Consider the following 20,134-nt stretch of genomic DNA (forward strand, 5'->3'; position numbering starts at 1 on the left):
AAAGGCGTTGAATCACCCTAGCAGGAGGCAGGATATGTTACATGAGCTCAACTCAATATATGAGAATCATACTTGGGACTTGATCCCTCCAACATCCGAGATAAATGTATTGGGTTGTCGATGGGTTTTTACTATGAAACTAAATGCTGATGGCACTGTCAACACGTTGAAAGCTCGTCCTGTGGCCAAAGGCTTCAATCAAGAGGCTGGTCTGGATTTTACTAAAACCTATAGTCTTGTTATATGGTCCAGCCTCCAGGATTTGAAGATCTTAGCAAACCAATTCATGTTTGTTCGTTAAGAAAGGCTCTTTACGGTTTAAAACAGGCTCCATGGGCGTGGTTCGACAAAAGATGGAGGTGGCAAAGACCGGGCATTGTTTTAGCGATCGCTAAAGCAACGTCATCACCACTATATACGTAACTATTGCCGTATACCTTCAATGTTCTCAGATTGGGACAAGACTGACCTACACCTTTCAAAAGCTCTTCTTCGATAAGCCGGAAAGAAAACTCAACTTCTTCAAGCAATGGGAGTTTTCGACTGCGGTCGTTATTCCAAGGAAGTCGACAACTCTATGGGTGTGAATGGTTGCAGCGGTTGGGGCGGAAAAATCCATATGCGGATTAGATCGCTTTTTATTTACCATTCACTATACGTAGTCCGCAGTGGTGCGGTCCACAGAAAACAGAAACAAAACCCCAGTGGTCCAACTGCGGACCGCTTTTCCTTACAAATAGAGCTGGACCGCAGCGGTCCATTGTCCACACTTAAAACATAGCGGTCTGATCCGCAGATAGATTTGTCTGTCCTGACCGCAGTTACCATTCCTGACCGCAGTTACCATTCAGACCCTAAGGCGTCTCAGATTACTTGATCTACAAATACTTACAATACAGAGTTATAACATGATTTGATCATGAGAACAACAAATTAAAATGCAAAAATTTTATTCATAGAATCTTTCCAATTATATTTATCAAACTAGACAGAACTAAGAATTATTCATGAGTTACTCGCAGAACCTATACCACCAAATAAACCTTATTGAACACTGCGAAATAGAATGCATTAAAAATGCTGAACCGTTCAACAAATTTTTGACCTCTTAAACTTGCAAAGCAAGTAATAGTAATTAAATGTTTCAAGTGATGAGAAGAAACAGTTATAAATGTATATAATCTTGATAATTTTGGCTATAATCCTCACAATTTAGGGGCAAATCATATCACTTAAACTATTAATGAAAAAAAACTAGAAGATATATTTAATCAAGTCAAGGTCAATTAATCAAAATAATTTCAGGAAGAAATTTGCATAAAACACTAGAAACCTGTTGGCGGTGTAAGTGAGAGAATCGCTCCCTATTACAAAGTTGATCTCCAGCATGCCGCCATGCCCTGACGCACACACAGCTATCCAAACAATGGTTTAGACTTTAGAGTATCCAATTTTTAGAAGCATATTATTTTAGACAAATAATTTTTGGCTTTTTATGTTAAAAAAAAAATTATAAGATATTTTATTATGATTAAATTTTATTGGACCTTTTGTTTTACATATGTTTGTGGCTTTAAGTTAATCAAATATTTCTTATGTTAAAAAATATATATATTGCGTGTAGTTGATAAATTTATTAGTGAAGTTTTGATTTCGAACAAAATATTAAACGATTACAAAAAATTAAAATATATATAATTTTACTATTACTGTTTTTTTCTACAAAGTGTATATGTTATTTGGTATATGTTTTGTGTTTTGGTTGTTAACATTTAATTACTTTGGACCGGCCCGAAAAAAACCACAAGTAAAGTTAGTTTCAGAGTTTCAGGCCTCTACGAAAAATACTATATTGATTAATATTAACTTTCCAATTTTATCGAGAAAATAAATTAAACCTTTCCTATTCCAACTTCAACCCAAATTCAAATAGGTAAACATTCTTAAAACCCTGGCTAAAACCCTAATGACGATAGCAGGGGCGATTGCGGCGCCGTCTTCCCCAGTCTCTTAGATTTGGTGGTAGCGAGCCTTTTCCTCGGTTTTTCGAGTGTTTTTTTGGTTTTTGCCTTCTTTTCGTTTGGGTTTTCTTGATTTTGAACGGTGTCCGGGTGCAGCTACTAGTTTCTTTAAAGGTTACTGCTTTTTGTCATTGAGTAAGGCTTTGGGTTTGTGAGGCATGGATCGTGCGAGAGAATTGAGGCAGCAAGGGGATCGGTGCGGGGTCGAACAGTATCGGAGAAGCGAAGGAGGCTTGTCTGGGGCAGGGGGAAGCAGATCGGAGTCTCAAAGTCGAAGACGAGGAGTGTCATCAAGCCATTACCGGGGTGAATCATCGAGTGCTTTGTCAATGAAGCGAACTACGGAGGATACAATCATTCGGATTCCAAGGTTCGACAATTTGGATCTGGTGGAGAAATTCCAAAAGTCTCTGGTGGGGAGGATGTTCCATTCAGAAGGTCGTAGTATTGATGCTCTGATAACTTTTATGCCAAGGGCAAGAATATGGGATATTGAAGGAAGGGTCCATGTTTTAAACCTGGGGAATGGGAGACTTCAGTTTGATTTTGATGAGATGGCGGATTTGGAAAAAGTTCTAGAAAGGAGACCTTGCCATTTTAATCAATGGAGTTTCTCGTTGGAGAGATGGGAGGCTAATGTAAGGGAAGATTTCCCAAATACTATGCTTTTTTGGGTGAAAGTATCAGGTGTCCCCCCGTACTATAGGAAGGATGCAGCTTACCAAAGCATTGGTGAGGCTCTAGGTGCGGTAGTTTCTGTGGATGCGGCTGGAGAGAAAGTGCAAGTCTCGCTGAATGGTGACCTGCCCCTTCAATTCGAAAGGCGGGTAGCTTTTGACAATGGTGATGAGGTTAAAGTTAAGTTAAGCTATGAGGGATTGTACCGCTACTGTTTCACGTGTAAGAAATTCTCTCATGAGGAACATACTTGTCCAGAGCTGACTGATGCAGAAAGAGAAAGGAACAGGAAGATGCGCGCAGATGCTTTGGCGGAAACGACAAAATACAAACGCTCTGGGGAACCTAAGGTTAGAGGGGCTTTGGCCAGTCGGGGGAGTCGAGATGATTCCGTTAGCAGTTTCCCACGACATGATGGAAGGAGGGAGAGAGACCTTCGAGAAGACCTTCAGTTTAGAAGAGACCATCGTAGTAAACAGGTTTGGAACAGATTAGAGGAGCCAACCCTTAATTATGGTACCTGTTATCGGGAGCGCTTTCATCCTTATGGAGGAGACAGTTTTCGTTCGCGGGGCTATCTGAAAGAGGATATTCATTTCTCAAACTCCTATGCCCGGCGAAGACATGAGATTAGGAGTCCCCTGAGGGAGAAAGCTACGAGAGCTGACTCTAGACGACGATGTAAAGATCCGGTCGAAGCCTCAGATTCACAAAGAACAGTTTCAGACCTTCCAACTGATGCGTATAGGTCGCTTCGCTATAGAAAGGAATATCGAGATAGTCGTCATGAGAAAGTGTATAAGAAGTCTGATGGTTTTGTCCCTAACAAAGAAGGGTATGTATCACGAAAGGAGTATGTCCCAAAAAAAGTTGATTCTCATGTTAAGGAAAATGTTCTAGTGGTCAATGCTGAGAAAACTGCTGAACCAGAAGAAACGAGACTTCCCCCTCCCCCACCAATTCCGAAGTTTGTGGCTCCTTCTGCCCCTTTGGGTAAGGATTGTCCTAGAACGGTGCCTGCGAATGGGGAGGATATTGTTATACAGCAGCCGGTAATCTCTGAGAGGCTAGACGAGGAAAACTTGGGGTTTGAAATGTATGCGGAAATGGTGGACAATGATGATCTTCTTGAGGAAGAGGAAATGGAAGTGGATGAATATCTACAAGCTGAGGGTTTATTGATTGATAGTGTGTTAGTGGAACAAACGCCAGAAGTGGGAGCTGAGAGATCTGAGGCGATAAGTCTTTTGGACCCTGCGATGCCAGCTTCCAGCTCTCGAAAATTGACCAAGAAACAAGGTAAGAATCCGCCTGTGAAAAAGAAAGATAAAGATCATCTTCCCTCCTCAACGACTAGGGAGGTCCCTGCAAGAGGCTTGGAAAAAGATCTTCCACCAGGCTCACGAAGAGCGGTAAGAAGTCCAGAGATTGTTGGCATGGCTTCTAGAAAGACCAATGCCCTGAGGGGTCGTTCCTCTCCCAAAAAAAGGTCCGTTTCGAGACGACCAAAAACTGTTGCTGTCCCTCGTAGTGAGGTGTTTCCTTCTGCGCTACGCAAGAAGTCTTCTGCTAAACCAGGTTCTGTGGGGTCCCAGAAACCACCCAGTACTGATAAATGACGACAATCTCTTGGAACTGTCAAGGAGCAGCTGCTTACTTGACAATCGAGCACCTGTGGGAGCTCCGCCGTAGTTTTTTTCCTGATTTCTTTTTTCTTTCAGAAACAAAATAGTTTTTCTTTTATGCAAGACATTCAATTTCATTTTGGTTATGATAGTTTATTTACCGTTGAGCCTTCGGGCAGAAGCGGGGGTTTAGCTTTGTACTATATGAATTCTTCAGCAGTTACTATTATTTTCTCTAATGATCGGATGATAGATATTGAGGCTTCTATTGAGGGACATACCGTGTTTATGACCTTCATCTATGGTGATCCGGTTGTTGCTTACCGCGATGTGGTGTGGGAACGGTTGGTTCATGATCGGAGATTTTAATGAGATTACCGGAAACCATGAAAAGAAGGGAGGACGACGTCGCTTGGAGAACTCTTTCATCCCGTTTCGTACCATGCTTGCGGACTGTGGAATGCTGGAATTCCCTTTCAAAGGGAATCATTTCTCATGGGTAGGAAGACGAAGCAATGGTAAAGTTCAATGTTGCCTTGATCGAGCTGTTGGTAATGAAGAATGGCATAATCTCTTTTCCCACACGAATGTGGAGTACCTAAAACTATGGGGATCAGATCATCGGCCGGTTTTGGCCAGAATCAAGTCTCGAGATAGACGGATTCAGAGGAGTTTTAAATTTGACATACGTTGTTTGGGAAAGCCAGGGTTTAAGGACGCAGTGGCGGAAGGATGGGGTGGAAAAGAGAGTTTGGATGATGGAAATGTGTTTGAAAAGATTGTAGCATGCCGCAAATCCATCTCTTCATGGAAAAAAAAATAACTTGTCCAATTCGGAAAAAGACATAGAATTATTGAAATCCAAGCTCGATGAAGCTCAATGCAGTGATAGTGCTACCTCTGACGAAGAACTTGCTTTGAAATGGCGTTTATGCGGAGCTTTAAGAGATGAGGAGATCTACTGGAAACAAAAAAGTAGAGCTACTTGGATGCGGGAAGGAGACCGCAACACAAAGTATTTCCATGCCACTACCAAGCAAAGAAGAGCTCGTAATCGGATTATTAGCATCAAAGACGAGAATGGGCTGTTAGTGGAAACTGAAGATGGCATTGAGGAGGTTGCAACACGGTATTTTCAGACCCTCTTCACAGCCTCGACCACCAGTGGTTCGGAAGATGCTCTCCGTTATGTGGATAGCCGTGTCTCCCCAGAAACTAATGCCGTTTTGTCTCGCGACTTCTCTGACTCTGAAATTAAAAAGGCGGTTTTTAGCATTAACCCTGATAAAGCACCGGGCTCGGATGGTATGACCAGTCTCTTTTTCAAAAGTTTTGGGGTGTCATAGGGAAGGATATCATCAAAATGGTGCGTACTTTTGGGGAAACAGGGATACTAGACCCGAGGATTAACCAGACGAACATATGTCTGATCCCGAAAAATGAGAGACCAAGAGCGATGTCAGAATTCTGTCCAATCAGCTTATGCAATGTTAGCTACAAGATTATCTCAAAAGTCCTCTGCAACCACTTAAAAGGAGCCCTCCCGAACCTGATATCGGAGACACAATCAGCCTTTGTGGCTAGGCGTTTAATTACGGACAACATTCTGCTTGCACAAGAGAATTTCCATGCTCTCCGAACAAACCCAATATGCAAAGCAAAGTTCGTGGCGATCAAAACGGATATGAGCAAGGCCTACGACAGGGTGGAATGGTTGTTCCTTGAAGCTCTGATGGATAAGCTGGGATTCTGTGAGAAATGGAGAAGGTGGATTATGAGTTGTATCTCGTCGGTCTCTTATAAGGTCCTGCTAAATGGAGAAGCAAAATGGTCTATCACCCCATCTAGGGGGCTTCGTCAAGGAGATCCTTTGTCCCCTTTTCTGTTTATTATCCTCACTGAAGCCCTAATCTCCCAGCTCAAGGGAGCTGAAGAGGAAGGAAGAATTACAGGGCTTAAGATTGCACAAGGCAGCCCTCCTATCTCCCACTTACTCTTTGCAGACGATAGTTTATTTTTCTGTAAAGCTGATATCCCGCAATGTGCGGAGCTCCTGCGAATCATCAATATATATGATTTGGCTTCAGGCCAACAACTAAATGCAGAGAAATCAGCGATCTTGTTTGGGAGCAAAGTGGACAACAGCTTAAAAGTTGACATCAAGCGAGCGATTGGCATCGCAAAGGAGGGCGGAATGGGCATGTATTTGGGTCTCCCTGAAAAAATTTGCGGGTCCAAACAACAAGTGTTTTCATATGTACACGAGCGCCTAAATAATCGAGTAAATGCTTGGTCGGCCAAGTTCCTGTCCAAGGGGGGAGAGAGGTTCTTATCAAATCAGTTGCACAAGCCCTCCCAACATATGTAATGTCTTGTTTCCTCCTCCCAAAAAAAATCATCGACAAACTGCGAGGTGCAATTGCAAAGTTCTGGTGGAGCACCAAAGGGAACAATCGTGGTTTACACTGGCTCGCATGGGAAAAGATTAGTGTTCCTCTTTCGCAGGGGGGTTTAGGCTTCTGGGACTTAAAAGATTTCAATATTGCATTGTTAGCAAAGCAGCTCTGGAGACTTTTGCGGTATCCTGACTCTCTTCTTGCCCGGGTCCTCAAAGGTAGATATTTCAGATACTCAAATCCGTTGGAGGTAAAAACAGCAAGTTCCCCGTCTTTCGGGTGGAAAAGTATGATGGCTGCAAAGTCTCTATTAAATGATGGGCTCAGGAAGAACATTAAATCTGGCTTTAATACCAAAGTATGGAGCGATAATTGGATCCCAACAATCCCGGCACGTCCGGTGGTGAGTCGAGACCCGGTCCAGGACCCCCATTTGTATGTTAATCACTTGATTGATTTCAATACAAAATGTTGGAGAGTAGAAAAGTTAGAGGAACTTATTGATCATATGGACATCCCTCTTATCTTAGGACTAAATCCAAGTCGCACTTTCCAGTTAGATGACTATGTCTGGGTACACTCTAAATCAGGCCAATACACGGTCAAATCGGGTTACCTGTTGGCCACATTGCAGAATAATGACAAAGAAATGGTGTTGGAGCCTAGTACCACCAAGTTAAAAAGCTACGCATGGAAGCTGCAAACCTCAAGGAAGATTCAACATTTTATTTGGCAAGCCGTGTCAGGGTGTGTCTCCACATGTAGCCGCTTAGTGGATCGTCATTGCGGGACAGATCGGACTTGCGCACGGTGTGGTGCAGCTGAAGAAACCATAAACCATGTTTTGTTCAAATGTCCCCCCGCCTTGCAAGCTTGGGCTCTCTCGGGTGTACCATCTAATCCGGGAATTTTCCCGTGTGACTCACTCTTTGCTAATTTTGACTTTCTTTTCTGGCGAATTCAAGATTTGGGACTGGATGCATCTACGCTACAAATGATCCCATGGTTAGTATGGTACATATGGAAGGCGAGAAATGAGAAAGTATTCAATAATCGGGACATTGGGCCGCAAGAGTCCATCAGTATCGCAAATGCGGAAGCACAAAGGTGGAAGCTTGCACAGCTGTTAGACGAAGAGGAGGAGGCAGACGAGGTGTACCCTTCCCAATCTTTTTCAGCAGTACAAAGTGCGCATCGAGTATCGGTAACTTGTCAAGTGGACGGTTCGTGGGCTCCGAGGGATTCATTTTCAGGTATAGGTTTCTATCTTGAAGGGTCTTCGCAACCTCTTGTAGGTCTTAAGAGTTTACCACGCTTGTTATCGCCGCTGCATGCGGAATTGGAGGCTCTTACATGGGCTATGGAGAATGCTCTAGAGAAAGGTTTTATGGAAGTTCATTTTGAGACAGACTGTAGCGAGCTCGCTTCCGTCCTCGATGTTACGAACGATTGGCCGGCAATGGCCTCGGAATTGGACGTTTTCACGACACTTCGTGCTAGATTTTCTTATTTTTCTCTTGGTTGTATTCCTCGCTTAAATAATGTCCGAGCAGACCGACTTGCAAAAGCGGCCAGAGCTCGTGGTGTTCTTATTTCCCATGTAAGTTTTCAGGTCCCGGAATGGATAGCTCATAGGCTAGCCTATTTGAACCAGCTTAATAAAATGTGGTGACTGTGATGTCAAAAAAAAAAAAAAAAAAAAAACATTCTTAAAACCCTATGAACGCCTCCACTAAAAAAAAAAGCATTAATCACGAAAGCTTCAACTTCTTCATCAATCTTCTCCTTTGTTGCTTTCGCTTCTTCCTTTTAGTCCCGTCGCTCTCGATCTATACCAAATATGACACATCCCCAAAGAAGTACGTACCCTAAAAGCCGTTTTATTTATACTTGTTTCTCTGTTCGACCTAACATATAGGGTTGCGTTTATTCGAAATTCGTTTTACCACAATATCTCTAGCTGACTTGCTTGTTACGTATACTATTTTGATTCCTCACTGCTTCAGGACGTGGTGGTGGTGGCCGTGGAAGAGGTTTAGCCACAGGCGGTGGAGGAAGTGCCGTAAGAGGCCGTGGAAGTGAATCCGGCGGAGGAATTAAGGGAGGAGGCAAAGTGTTAGTGGCGCCACACAGGCACGCAGGAGTGTTCATTGCCAAGAGTAAAGGAGATGCTCTTGTCACCAAAAACTTAGTTCCTGGTGAAATCATTTACGATGAGAAGAGAATCTTTGTTCAGAACGAAGATCGATCTACAGTTGAATACAGGGTTTGGAACCCTCATAGATCTAAGTTAGCTGCTGCTATTAACATTGGTGTTGATAACATTTGGATCGTAAGTCTCATCACATCATCAAGGTAACAATCTCTTTTATTCCTCTGTTCTTGGAAACTAATAAAAACGCTTTTGTTTCTTGAAACTGTAGAAACCTGGTCTTAAAGTTCTTTACCTTGGTGCTTCTTCCGGATACTCTGTATCTCATGTCTCCGACATTGTTGGCCATGTAAGTGAAACCCTAAACCTTAAAACCTTTTTCTTCTTCTCTGTATATTACTTATGTTTGCTTTTCTGATTGGTAGGAGGGATGTGTTTACGCTGTTGAGCATTCTCATATATGTGGTAGCGATTTGGTGAACATGACTGAGAAGAGAACTAATGTTATCCCAATCATTGAAGATGCTAGACATCCTGCTAAATACAGAATGCTTGTTGGCATGGTTGATATCATATTATGTGATATTAATCAACCAGACCAAGCTACGATCATAGCTACCAATGCATCATATTTCCTCAAACCTGGAGGTCATTTTATGATTACTATAAGCGTATGTAAACAAACTTGCAACCGTTGGTTCAAATCAAATCACTCTCTCTTTTTTCAGTGTGTATTGTTTTTCGTTTAACTTATAAGCTTTTTTAAAAATTTGTTTCAGGCGAATAGTATAGACTCAAAGTTATCAGCAGAAACAGTGTATCAGAAGGAAGTGGAGAAGCTGCAAATGGAAGAGTTGAAACCAACAGAGATATTGCCTCTTGACAATTGTGAGGGTGACCATGCTTGTGTTTTTGGTGGATATCGCTTGCCTAGGAAGCAAAATAGCTGATACTGCTGTTTAATCAATCTCTTTACTTAGTTTGTGACCGACTATAAATGAGATTTTCACATTCACGAGGCTTGATTAAAGATTTTTGTTTTTTTCTCTGTTTTTAGCTGATTTGTCTTTTTACACTAGTATGAGTCTTCAGAAGTGGAGTTTTGTTAGAAACACAAGTACATTTTGAATTGGATTCTACCTAATATTTTGATTTGTTTAGTTATATTCCTTAGCATTCAAAACTTCGTTACATCCGGTTATAGGACCCTGTTAGGTTGAACATGTAGAAGTAAATAATAAAATTTGTTACAAACTTGAATACTAAAAAAAGAGACAATAATTTGAAGGTTTTAAATCAACCACATGTCTGATCTAAAAGAGAGAACTAAAAAAAAGAACTGTCAGAAGTGGGATTTGAACCCACGCCCAGTAAATAATAAAATTTGTTACAAACTTGAACAGATAAAAAAAAAAGAGACTATAAATTGAAGTTTTTAATAAACCATATGTCTGATTTAAAAGAGAGAACTATAAAAAAAAAAGAATTGTCAGAAGTGGGATTGTTACCACGCCCTCGTTAGAGGACCAGAACTTGAGTCTGGCGCCTTAGACCACTCGGCCACCCTGACTTTTTGATGTAATGTTTACATAACATGAATAAGTATCATTAACAAGACTCGGTAAAAGTATTTGTGCATATGGAGATACTTTCGACTTCGAGACTTTTTGTAAGTCAAGTCACACTGATCAATATTTTTAAGTTAACTGCATAATTTGGAATGCACTTTTTTCAAATTGATGACATTGATGTTTTTTGTGTGTCCATAATGAAACATTTTACCTTCTTTTTCTTTGTTTTTTTTTTTCTTCTTCTATAATATAGGAATCTATTACTATATGGGCATGTTTTTGCAGGAATCTTCGTTCTCATCATGTCAAGACCCAGTCTCCTCAAATCTCAAAATCGAAAGGAAACTAATATAGGAAAATATGATTTTGTTTACTGAGTCTTGTTTTCACAAAATCTTAATTTGAATTTTTGTTTGCCTATTTTTATAATAAAAAATAAAATAAAATAAAAACAAAACAAAAAAGTAATTTTAGTAAATACTTATTTAGATAGTTATTATGGGGAAGTTCAGAAAATTCTCTACTAGTTTTATGAGTAGAGAGGGTTTATAGTTGAAGAAAAAATGTGGTGCATCACATAGAATTAAAACATAGCTACCTACTCGTACTCGGTAACAGGTTAGTTTTTGTTGTAGCACTGAAAATAAAAGAAACGTAATGGTTGGGACACGTGGAAAAACAAATTGCAGAAAGCAAGAAATGTAAACAAGAGAGAAGAAATGTGTGGATTTCGTGTGGCGACGGTAAGCTTCTCTATCAACTCCTCCATCATCGAGAAGCTCGTGGCTCTCTTATAGTATTTTCTCATTTATGTAAATCTTTTCTTTTTTTGGGTTAACACAAGTAACATGTTCACCAGTTTTTTGCTCTACAAAAATACTAACAGTTTGGTCAATTTAGAAAGAGAACGAGAACTAACCGTAATCAATTCCAAAGCCCCATACCGTTCAAACTGACTAGTCTCTCTTCTCTTTCGATTTCTCATTTTTGCAATAAGACGAAATTTTTAATCTTACGAGAAAAAGTCAGTTTTTAGACTATAGTATTAGTACATCACATGCAATATACTATATCTTTTTCTTTTTGTTCGGGAAGTCAATACTATATATATATGGCATTGTGTTAACTATAATCTCACGCCAAAATCAAGAAGAAGAAGAAGAAGAAGAAGACACATTAGAGCCTGTTGATGTGAAATTCAAATGGTTTTTTTAATCAGATTTAAGTAGTTTTTGTTACTAATTATATATTATGTTCTAATTTTTGTTATTTTTTCACAATGTAATTTTGGGATCAGTTGCATTGATTAGAAAGTTTAAAGTTGTTTGTTTTTCTTAAGTCGCTTTACGGCCGAAAAAATCAAACGATTATAACCAGTAATTTCCGGTTAGTATGAATGAACAGTCGACCACCGCCACCAAATCAGGACCTACCCACTCTTTCATATTTTTGCTTTATGATAACCAGCCCTCACCTGGTCAACTTCACTTTTTAATTTCTTTTCGTCTGTATGTATTCTCCAATATAAATCCATCTATTCCCCTTACAAAAGGTACAATCCTATAATCTTTAGTTCTATACATCATTACTGGAACAACGTTGTCACGTTTCTTTAATAAAAAGAAAAAATATTATTTTAATTATTTATATATATTTATTACCTTTAATTAATAATAGCCATTTAAAAGCAGACACATGTTTATTTGAGAAGAGTAACGTTGCTTTCCTTGGTAACTTCAGTACCGTTTCTCTCCCTTGTTTCTTTTTTTTTCATTATTATATATATATTTTTAAAGAACCCTTTGAATTAGTACCCCTCAATAAAGATGACCTTATATTTCTATATTAATCACATCATTTAGCCATTATTGTTTTCATTCAACTTAAAAGTCCAAAACCATCTACGCTCGAACTTGGGTTTATGGAATTGCCATGTGTGGTTTGCTCTTAAGTTTGGGTGATAGGCCACAACTCTACATGCTTTAATTGGGGATCACATATTTTAATGATGTATTTGTCTACATATCTTAACCAACCAATATTAACTTAGCATGCATGAAGAAGATTACGTTATACACAAATACAACTAATAAAGCTAGAGTTCCTTTATAACAGAAAAAAAAAATTGGTTGGAACTCCGTATTTGTGTTAACAACCCCTTATTATATATGGTGGAGAAGACTCGAGTTAGGCAAGGCACAAGTAAGACACGTGGTGAGACTAGATTTAAGAGATCATTAAGAAAACATAAACTAAAGTAGCATAGTCAAGAGATAAAATATAAACTAAGGTGGAAAATTAAAGTATTATAAATGATATATAGTTGCTAAGCGAAATTGTTACTCATTAGGTTTTTGCCTTCACGCAACCTGCAAGAAAATGTCAAAAACTTTATGTTGTGGTTTTATCTTACGAAAGCTTGGGAGAATTGTTTGATCACATATAAAACATTTAGGAATAAAACTATATAATGATCTATCATTGGAGACAAGAGATTGATGTTAAATGCAATAGAATATAATTTGCATTATTAATAGAATCAAAGCTGACGAACTCTTCACCAATTCTCATTATGTTCCATATCTTTATATACTAATTCACTACAATGCTTTCATCGATGATGGTAATATATTCTTTCGCAATGAGATCTTCTTTAAAGCTTTACTGTTTCAACTCGAAGAAATTAAAGAGTTGTTAACAAAAATTAACTGTTGAATCGCTTTTATTAATGAAAACTAAAAGCTTAAACGACCAATTAAAAATCTATATTAAATGGAAAAGATTATCTCTTCTCTCCATCTCCAACAGCTATGCAACAATACTATTAGACTATTATGCAATTTGTACCTATGTATCAAATCAATAGCATCTCTACTATGTTAATATGTGTCAAAACTATGTACATCCAACTAAGTACAGCAATTAATTCTGAATTATATATAACTAGAGAGACATGTAAGTTTGTGGTTCAAACCTTTTCTTAAAAGTACATGAACAAACCCATAACTCTTAGTCCCCAATAAACCATTTTTTTTCTTTTAATCCTTGTTTTTTCAAATATGTCCTTTAAATATTAAATAAGCAGCTTTTGGATTTTCGATAGGGCCAACTTAAGTTGTTTAAAGTGGCAATTTGCTTCTACAAGTTTGGAGGGTCCCTCTATCTCATAGGCAATTTGAAACCTATATTTTTTTTTCCCATCCATTTTCTTGTGTGTCTCTGTATATATATTACATATTGTTAAAGACTTTAGCAAAGTTATGGAAGGTAGGGCTATTATAAAACCAATTATTTGTTTGAAAAAGTACGAAAAAAATGAGAACTTTATAAAACTCGAGATAGCTTAATATATATGAGGATTAATACAATTTTATTTTTCTTGCCGGCGATCTTTTTTTTCTTTCTTAAAGGTCAACCTGGTTATGACCATAATAAGAACATAATTTTCGTGCTAATGGCTTTTAAAATTAATTATTGCAATTGGCACAATAAAAAAGTGATGAATATAACATATAATTTAATACAGTTTGCCATAAGAAAATAAGAAAAACGTTCTCAATTTCCAATTTATTATTTACGACAGAAGAAAAGTTAAAGAAAAAAAGAGTTTAACTTACTAGAATTAAAAAGTTGTCTTGTGACAGTGTTTTATGTTTTATCGGAAGAGGTAAAAGAAAAAAAAATGGTACGAAACGGAAACATCGCACTTGCATGTGAAAATATGATGCTACTTTGAAACCCAAGTGGGTTTTGTTATTATTTTAAGTTCAAAGGATACACAAAAACTGAGCTCTTCTTTTGTGTTTTGTCACATTAGATTTCCTAAACATATGTGTAACAAACAGTACTAGGTAGATAGACTACATTACATGTAATGCTATGGTATAGTTGGATTTGTTCATTCTTATTTTGTAAACTCATTTGTTTGTTTAATTTTCTTGAGGAGAATCGTATTTTAAGATGATGGAAACATTAATCAAGTTATAAATTAGAATCGTATTTTAATCGTATTACCCTGATTACAATAATTCTTATCTACCTTTATAAAATTAATTAATATTGTGCTATGCTTAATTATATTTTAAATTAACTAATGTCTAAAAATAATTAATTACACAGAATTATAAGTAATTCAATGATAATTTCGAGTATCCAATTTAAATGTAGATGTCAAAATACAATTAGAAATAAGTATTGTTTATATATATAAGATCAGTAATAGTATTTTTTGAATTTATGAACGGTGACATGTAAAAATGCGTTGAAGTGTGGTATATCTACATTATCCGCATTTTGTAACAATTCAAAAGGAAATATTTGTGAGGCGGTGTGGAACGGTGATGTGCGGTTCAATTGGAAAGTGAATTTTGTTGTTATGTTTTGCCTATCCAAATTAAGGCAGTTCAAGTATCGTCCAACTACGATCTTTAGAGTTAAAAAAAAAATTCTTAATTTTGAAAACGATTGTATGAAATTAGTTTTGTCGATGAACGTAATTATATTCTTAAAAAAATTATTTCACTCACTTGAATTTGAATAAATATTAATTAGAGTTTGTTAATTATAATATCTACACAACATTCATAATAAATCATTTATTATGATCATTATTAAATTTTGTTTCGTTCGATATATTTGATAAACCGTAGTCATATTTTATTGCTTCTTTGCATTTTTTGTGTCTCATATTCTGATATTATTATTTTTATTTATATCTTTGTTTGAACTTTTGTGGTGATTGAAATTTGTCACTAAAAGTTTTAGTAAAAGAAAATGATTATTTAAACTAAAAGCTAAATTTTTCAAAAAATAAATCTAAAGTGATGAATTTTTTCTTTATAACAATCAACAACATAAAATTACAAACTAACACATGTTATATCATTGTCTGGGAAAAAATGGATATTTTTGTTGAAGTAATATTTCTTAAAATTTATTTATTTCCAAATTAAAAAAGTTTGTATTTTTTATTAATTGTAAATATTTTGGAAAACATTTGTTACCGTAATGGTGACAACTATTATTATTACTCGAATGCGCAATTTAAAACTGCTATTTATTTCTTAATTAATGTTGATCAGTATAAACGCTTTGTAATTGAACCACTCGAATTCAATTACAGTAACAAAAATATTGTAGAACCGATCTCTTTACAGTAGCGCAGTAACAAAAATATTCTAAAGTATTATAGTAACAAAAATATTCTAAAATATTACAGTAATATTTTAGAATATTACAGTAATATTTTAAAAGAAAAAAAAAAGAAGTATTCTAAAATATTATGTTATTTAATTACAGTAACAAAAATATTCTAAAATATAACAGTAATATTTTTAAAGAAAAAAAGAAGTATTCCAAATGCAAATGCAAGTAAATGACCGACACGTGGTAGATAATCCTAGCGAGATTACCCGGTAATTTTGTTAAGTAAATTACCAAAAAAGTAAAGAAAAGAAAACAAAGGGTATCCACACAAGCCCCCCCAAAGTATTATAAATTTTTTGAAAAGACCAAACTCCAAACTCAGTTACATACACACACACACCAAACACAGAGTTTATAACGTAACAGACTGTGATCACAATCCAACGCCACAGATCTATCCAAAAACAAACACGTGTCGTAATCATACCCCAATGGTTTCGTAAATGACAGAAAACATTCGGTTAGAAAACGGTGAAACGAAACTATTTAGACAGATGCAGGTGTTTGAGGAGTCTCAAACAAGGAATCCTGACCGTCCGATTAATTTCATCAAGGGTAAAAAACATAAATCTAAAAATCTGATCCAACGGTCGTAAAGCCACTTACTCTTTCCATTTATATTATCGTCACTATCACCTCAAAATGCCATAAGAGAAAGCAACTCCTTCTCTCTCTACATATTTCTCAGAGACAGAGAGTATCTAATCTCTCTCTTCTCTCTTTCCTTATTATTTATCATGCGTTTCATCAAAATTCAGTAATATTTTCACAATTTTTGATCTCTTTCTTTATTTTCTCTTATCTTCTTAACTTTTGAGAGGAAAGAAAAAAAAATGTCATCTGGATTCCCCGGAGGCGGTGGTGGACCGGAGTTTTACGGCGGTGGTGGTGGTAGATCTATGATACATGGAGGTCCTGGTACTGTAATCAACGTTGGTAGTAATAACAATAATAATCCTCAACCGACGTATAGGAACCAGATTCCTGGTATTTTTCTTGATCAGATCGGGAACAGAGTCTCCGCCGGTCATGGATTCGCCGGAAAACGTACTTTAGCTGATTTTCAAGCGGCTCAGCAGCAACATCATCAACAGCAACAACCGTTTTATAACCAAGCAGCTCTCAACGCGTTTCTTCTAAGGTCCGTGAAGCCAAGGAATTATCAGAACCATCTTCAATCTCCGTCGCCAGTGATCGATCTCACGTCGTTGAATGATATGAGTTTCTCTCAGCGTTACGGCTTACCGGTTCTCAGGTCTCAGACGACGCAGCAACCGGATTTAGGTTTATTTGGTGGGATCCGGATGGGATTCGGGTCGGGTAATGATAATAATAACATGACGTTAACCGGCGTTCCTTGTATTGAACCTGTTCAGCAAAACCGGGTTCGTGAATCGGAGAACAACAACAACATGTTGAATAGTTTAAGAGAGCTTGAGAAACAGCTTTTAGATGATGACGAGGATGAGAGTGATGCACAAGGAGGAGGAGGTGGTGATGATGACGTGTCAGTTATCACTAATTCAAATTCCGATTGGATTCAAAATCTCGTGACTCCGAATCCGAACCCGAACCCGATTACGTCTTCTTCACCGAGCTCTTCTTCTTCGTCTTCTTCGCCATCTACAGCTTCAACGATGACGACGACGGCATCGGTATGTACGAGGCAAACGGTTATGGAAATCGCGACGGCGATTGCGGAAGGGAAGACGGAGATAGCGTCGGAGTTACTAGCGCGTGTTTCAGAGACGCCGAGTTTGAGGAGGAACTCGGAGGAGAAGCTTGTGGATTTCATGGTGACGGCGCTTCGTCATCGGATTAATAATAATCCGGCTGAGGGATTAGCTTCTCCGGCGACTGAATTGTACGGGAAGGAGCATTTGCTCTCGACTCAATTGCTTTACGAGCTCTCTCCTTGTTTCAAACTCGGCTTCATGGCGGCGAATCTCGCAATTCTCGACTCCGCCGGAAACAACGACGAAGGGATCATGAACCTCCACGTCATCGATTTCGACATCGGAGAAGGTGGACAGTACGTTAACCTTCTACACGCGCTTTCCACGCGCCGAAACGGTATCAATCAGGGGCAGAGACAGAGTACGAAGACTCCGGTGGTTAAGATCACCGTCGTAACGAACAGCGAGGGGTTTGTGGTCGGAGATGGAGGGGAAGAGAAGTTGAAAGCCGTCGGAGATCTGTTGAGTCAGCTCGGTGATCGACTCGGTATCTCCGTGAGTTTCAACGTGGTGGCGAGTTTAAGACTCGGTGATCTGAGCCGTGAGTCGCTAGGATGCGAACCCGACGAGCCTTTGGCTGTGAACTTAGCTTTCAAGCTTTATCGTGTTCCGGACGAGAGCGTGTGCACGGAGAACCCGAGAGACGAGCTTCTCCGGCGAGTGAAGGGACTTAAGCCGCGCGTGGTGACTATAGTGGAGCAGGAGATGAATTCTAACACGGCGCCGTTTTTAGGGAGAGTGAGCGAGTCGTGCGCGTGTTACGGTGCGCTTCTTGAGTCGGTGGAGTCGACCGTTCCTAGTTCGAATTTGGACCGTGGCAAAGTCGAGGAAGGGATGGGCAGAAAGCTTATAAACGCGGTGGCGTGCGAAGGAATCGATCGGATAGAGCGGTGTGAGGTGTTCGGGAAATGGAGAATGCGGATGAGCATGGCGGGGTTCGAGTTGTTGCCATCGAGTGAGAAGATAGCTGAGTCGATGAAGAGCCGACTTAGTAACGGAAAACGAGTTCACTCGGGTTTTACCGTTAAAGAAGATAACGGAGGTGTGTGCTTTGGGTGGATGGGACGGACACTCGCTGTCGCATCCGCTTGGCGTTAACTTCACATTCTCTTTTTTTTTTTTCTTCTTATAATTACCATATTATTATTATAATAATTGTTGCTATTAATTTTCCAGGATATTTCTGATATTATAATCATTGTGATTTTCCATTTTCGAAAAGTGTATTAATATATATATATATATATATAAATGGAGGATCGAAGAAGAAAAAAAAAGGCAAGGTAAGGAATCTTTATGTAACAAAGAAAAAAGGACTTTTGCCATATTTTTACTAATAATAAAAGAAAGAGTGATTGGGTTTTATGGAATTTTCTTAAGGTTCTATGTATTGTAATAATATATCTTTGGAATGAATGACTAAGATATTACAGAATTTATGCCCTAAAAAAGATAAATATCTAAGGAAATTTTGTACTAGAATCTTGCAGGTGTGGCAATAACAACTTGACAAATCCTAATGATTCTCTTTAGACATTATTATTATACCTGCTAATTATTTTTATACTATTAACAAGCAAGCAAATAAACTACATGGCCTTGTAACTTGTAACTTGTATTTGTATGTATGCGTGTGATAATTATGATTGGACTTGGTTTTAACGTGAGTGAATATGTTGGTGAGAATATAAGAAAACAATATTTTAACTTCTTTTTACTTTTTGGAAATTAGAGGAAACAAAAAATAAAATAAAATAAAAGTTGGCGATGGATGGGTCCATTTCCCATGGCATTCGATGTTCTTTCTTCATACTACTACTATTTTAGTATTTAATTTGTGAAATTCTCTATAAAACTATTTTTCTTTACGCGAGACTTGTAAACTCCGTGTCCTTGGAATATTAATTTAATGCATAGTTTATAGATAACTAAACTTGGTCCTTAGATAGAAAAGATAATATTATTATTGTTTGGTGCAAGCTGTTTGCGGCTAAATATATGCAAAAATCTTTTTTGAAAGACCTCTTTTCTTAAATTAATCTCTTGTTTGGTTAATTAAGATGATTACTTTCTAATATACGCAACTAATACCGTGTTGAGCGAGTGTTTTGATTGGATTGTTCGATCTTCCTTTTCCTTTGCCAACAATATCACATAGATAGAATCTGAGCCATAAAGATGAAAATTGTTGATCAAGCATGTAATGTAATAATACCAAATATATAGAATGTGCTGGCCTAGTGGGTTAGTGTAAAGAGTTGGTTTCCATATCATTAACGTTTTATGAATAATCCATGTTAGTAAAAATATCAGAAATTTAATCTTCTATAACTCAACCGAGTAAATCAAGTGTTAAATAAGTGTATTGTTTTGTAATAAATAGGAGACAAGAAAAAAATCATTTATTCAATTGAAATGGCGTATGAGGTCGTAAAGACGTAAACACTTCCAGGTCCTTTCTGAATTTGTGATGTAACAACTTTCACGATGACGACATTACATTAGATACATTTCATATGAAATAAATGAGTAGATTGAACTTTATATTCATTTTGTTACAGAATTTTTATGAAAAAAAAAATATTGAAAATAACTGTGAACAGTTCATTTATGACAACTCACAGATCTTATGCAATATACGTTTTGGCATATCATTCACTTGATAAGTAAAGGGGTGAACATACATACAATAAAAAAAAAAAAAGTAACAAAAGGCTTTACCTACACACGCTTGCAATAAATGTAACATG

General features: G+C 37.7%; 1 protein-coding gene across 1 annotated transcript; it reads left to right on the plus strand.

The window, feature by feature from the left end:
• Positions 1-15,840: 15,840 nt before the first annotated feature.
• Positions 15,841-18,597, plus strand: LOC104727554 (scarecrow-like protein 8). Its single transcript, XM_010446652.3, has one exon. The coding sequence runs from the start codon at positions 16,482-16,484 to the stop codon at positions 18,480-18,482; it is 2,001 nt and encodes a 666-aa protein (XP_010444954.1). The 5' UTR covers positions 15,841-16,481; the 3' UTR covers positions 18,483-18,597.
• Positions 18,598-20,134: the final 1,537 nt, after the last annotated feature.

This window comes from Camelina sativa, chromosome 2 (genome assembly GCF_030686135.1).
Source record: "Camelina sativa cultivar CO46 ecotype springtype chromosome 2, ASM3068613v1".
Taxonomy (NCBI): domain Eukaryota; kingdom Viridiplantae; phylum Streptophyta; class Magnoliopsida; order Brassicales; family Brassicaceae; genus Camelina; species Camelina sativa.

Bases quoted from the DNA above. Each gene is read 5' to 3' on its own strand.
- LOC104727554 (XM_010446652.3), top strand. From the start codon at position 16,482: ATGTCATCTGGATTCCCCGGAGGCGGTGGTGGACCGGAGTTTTACGGC.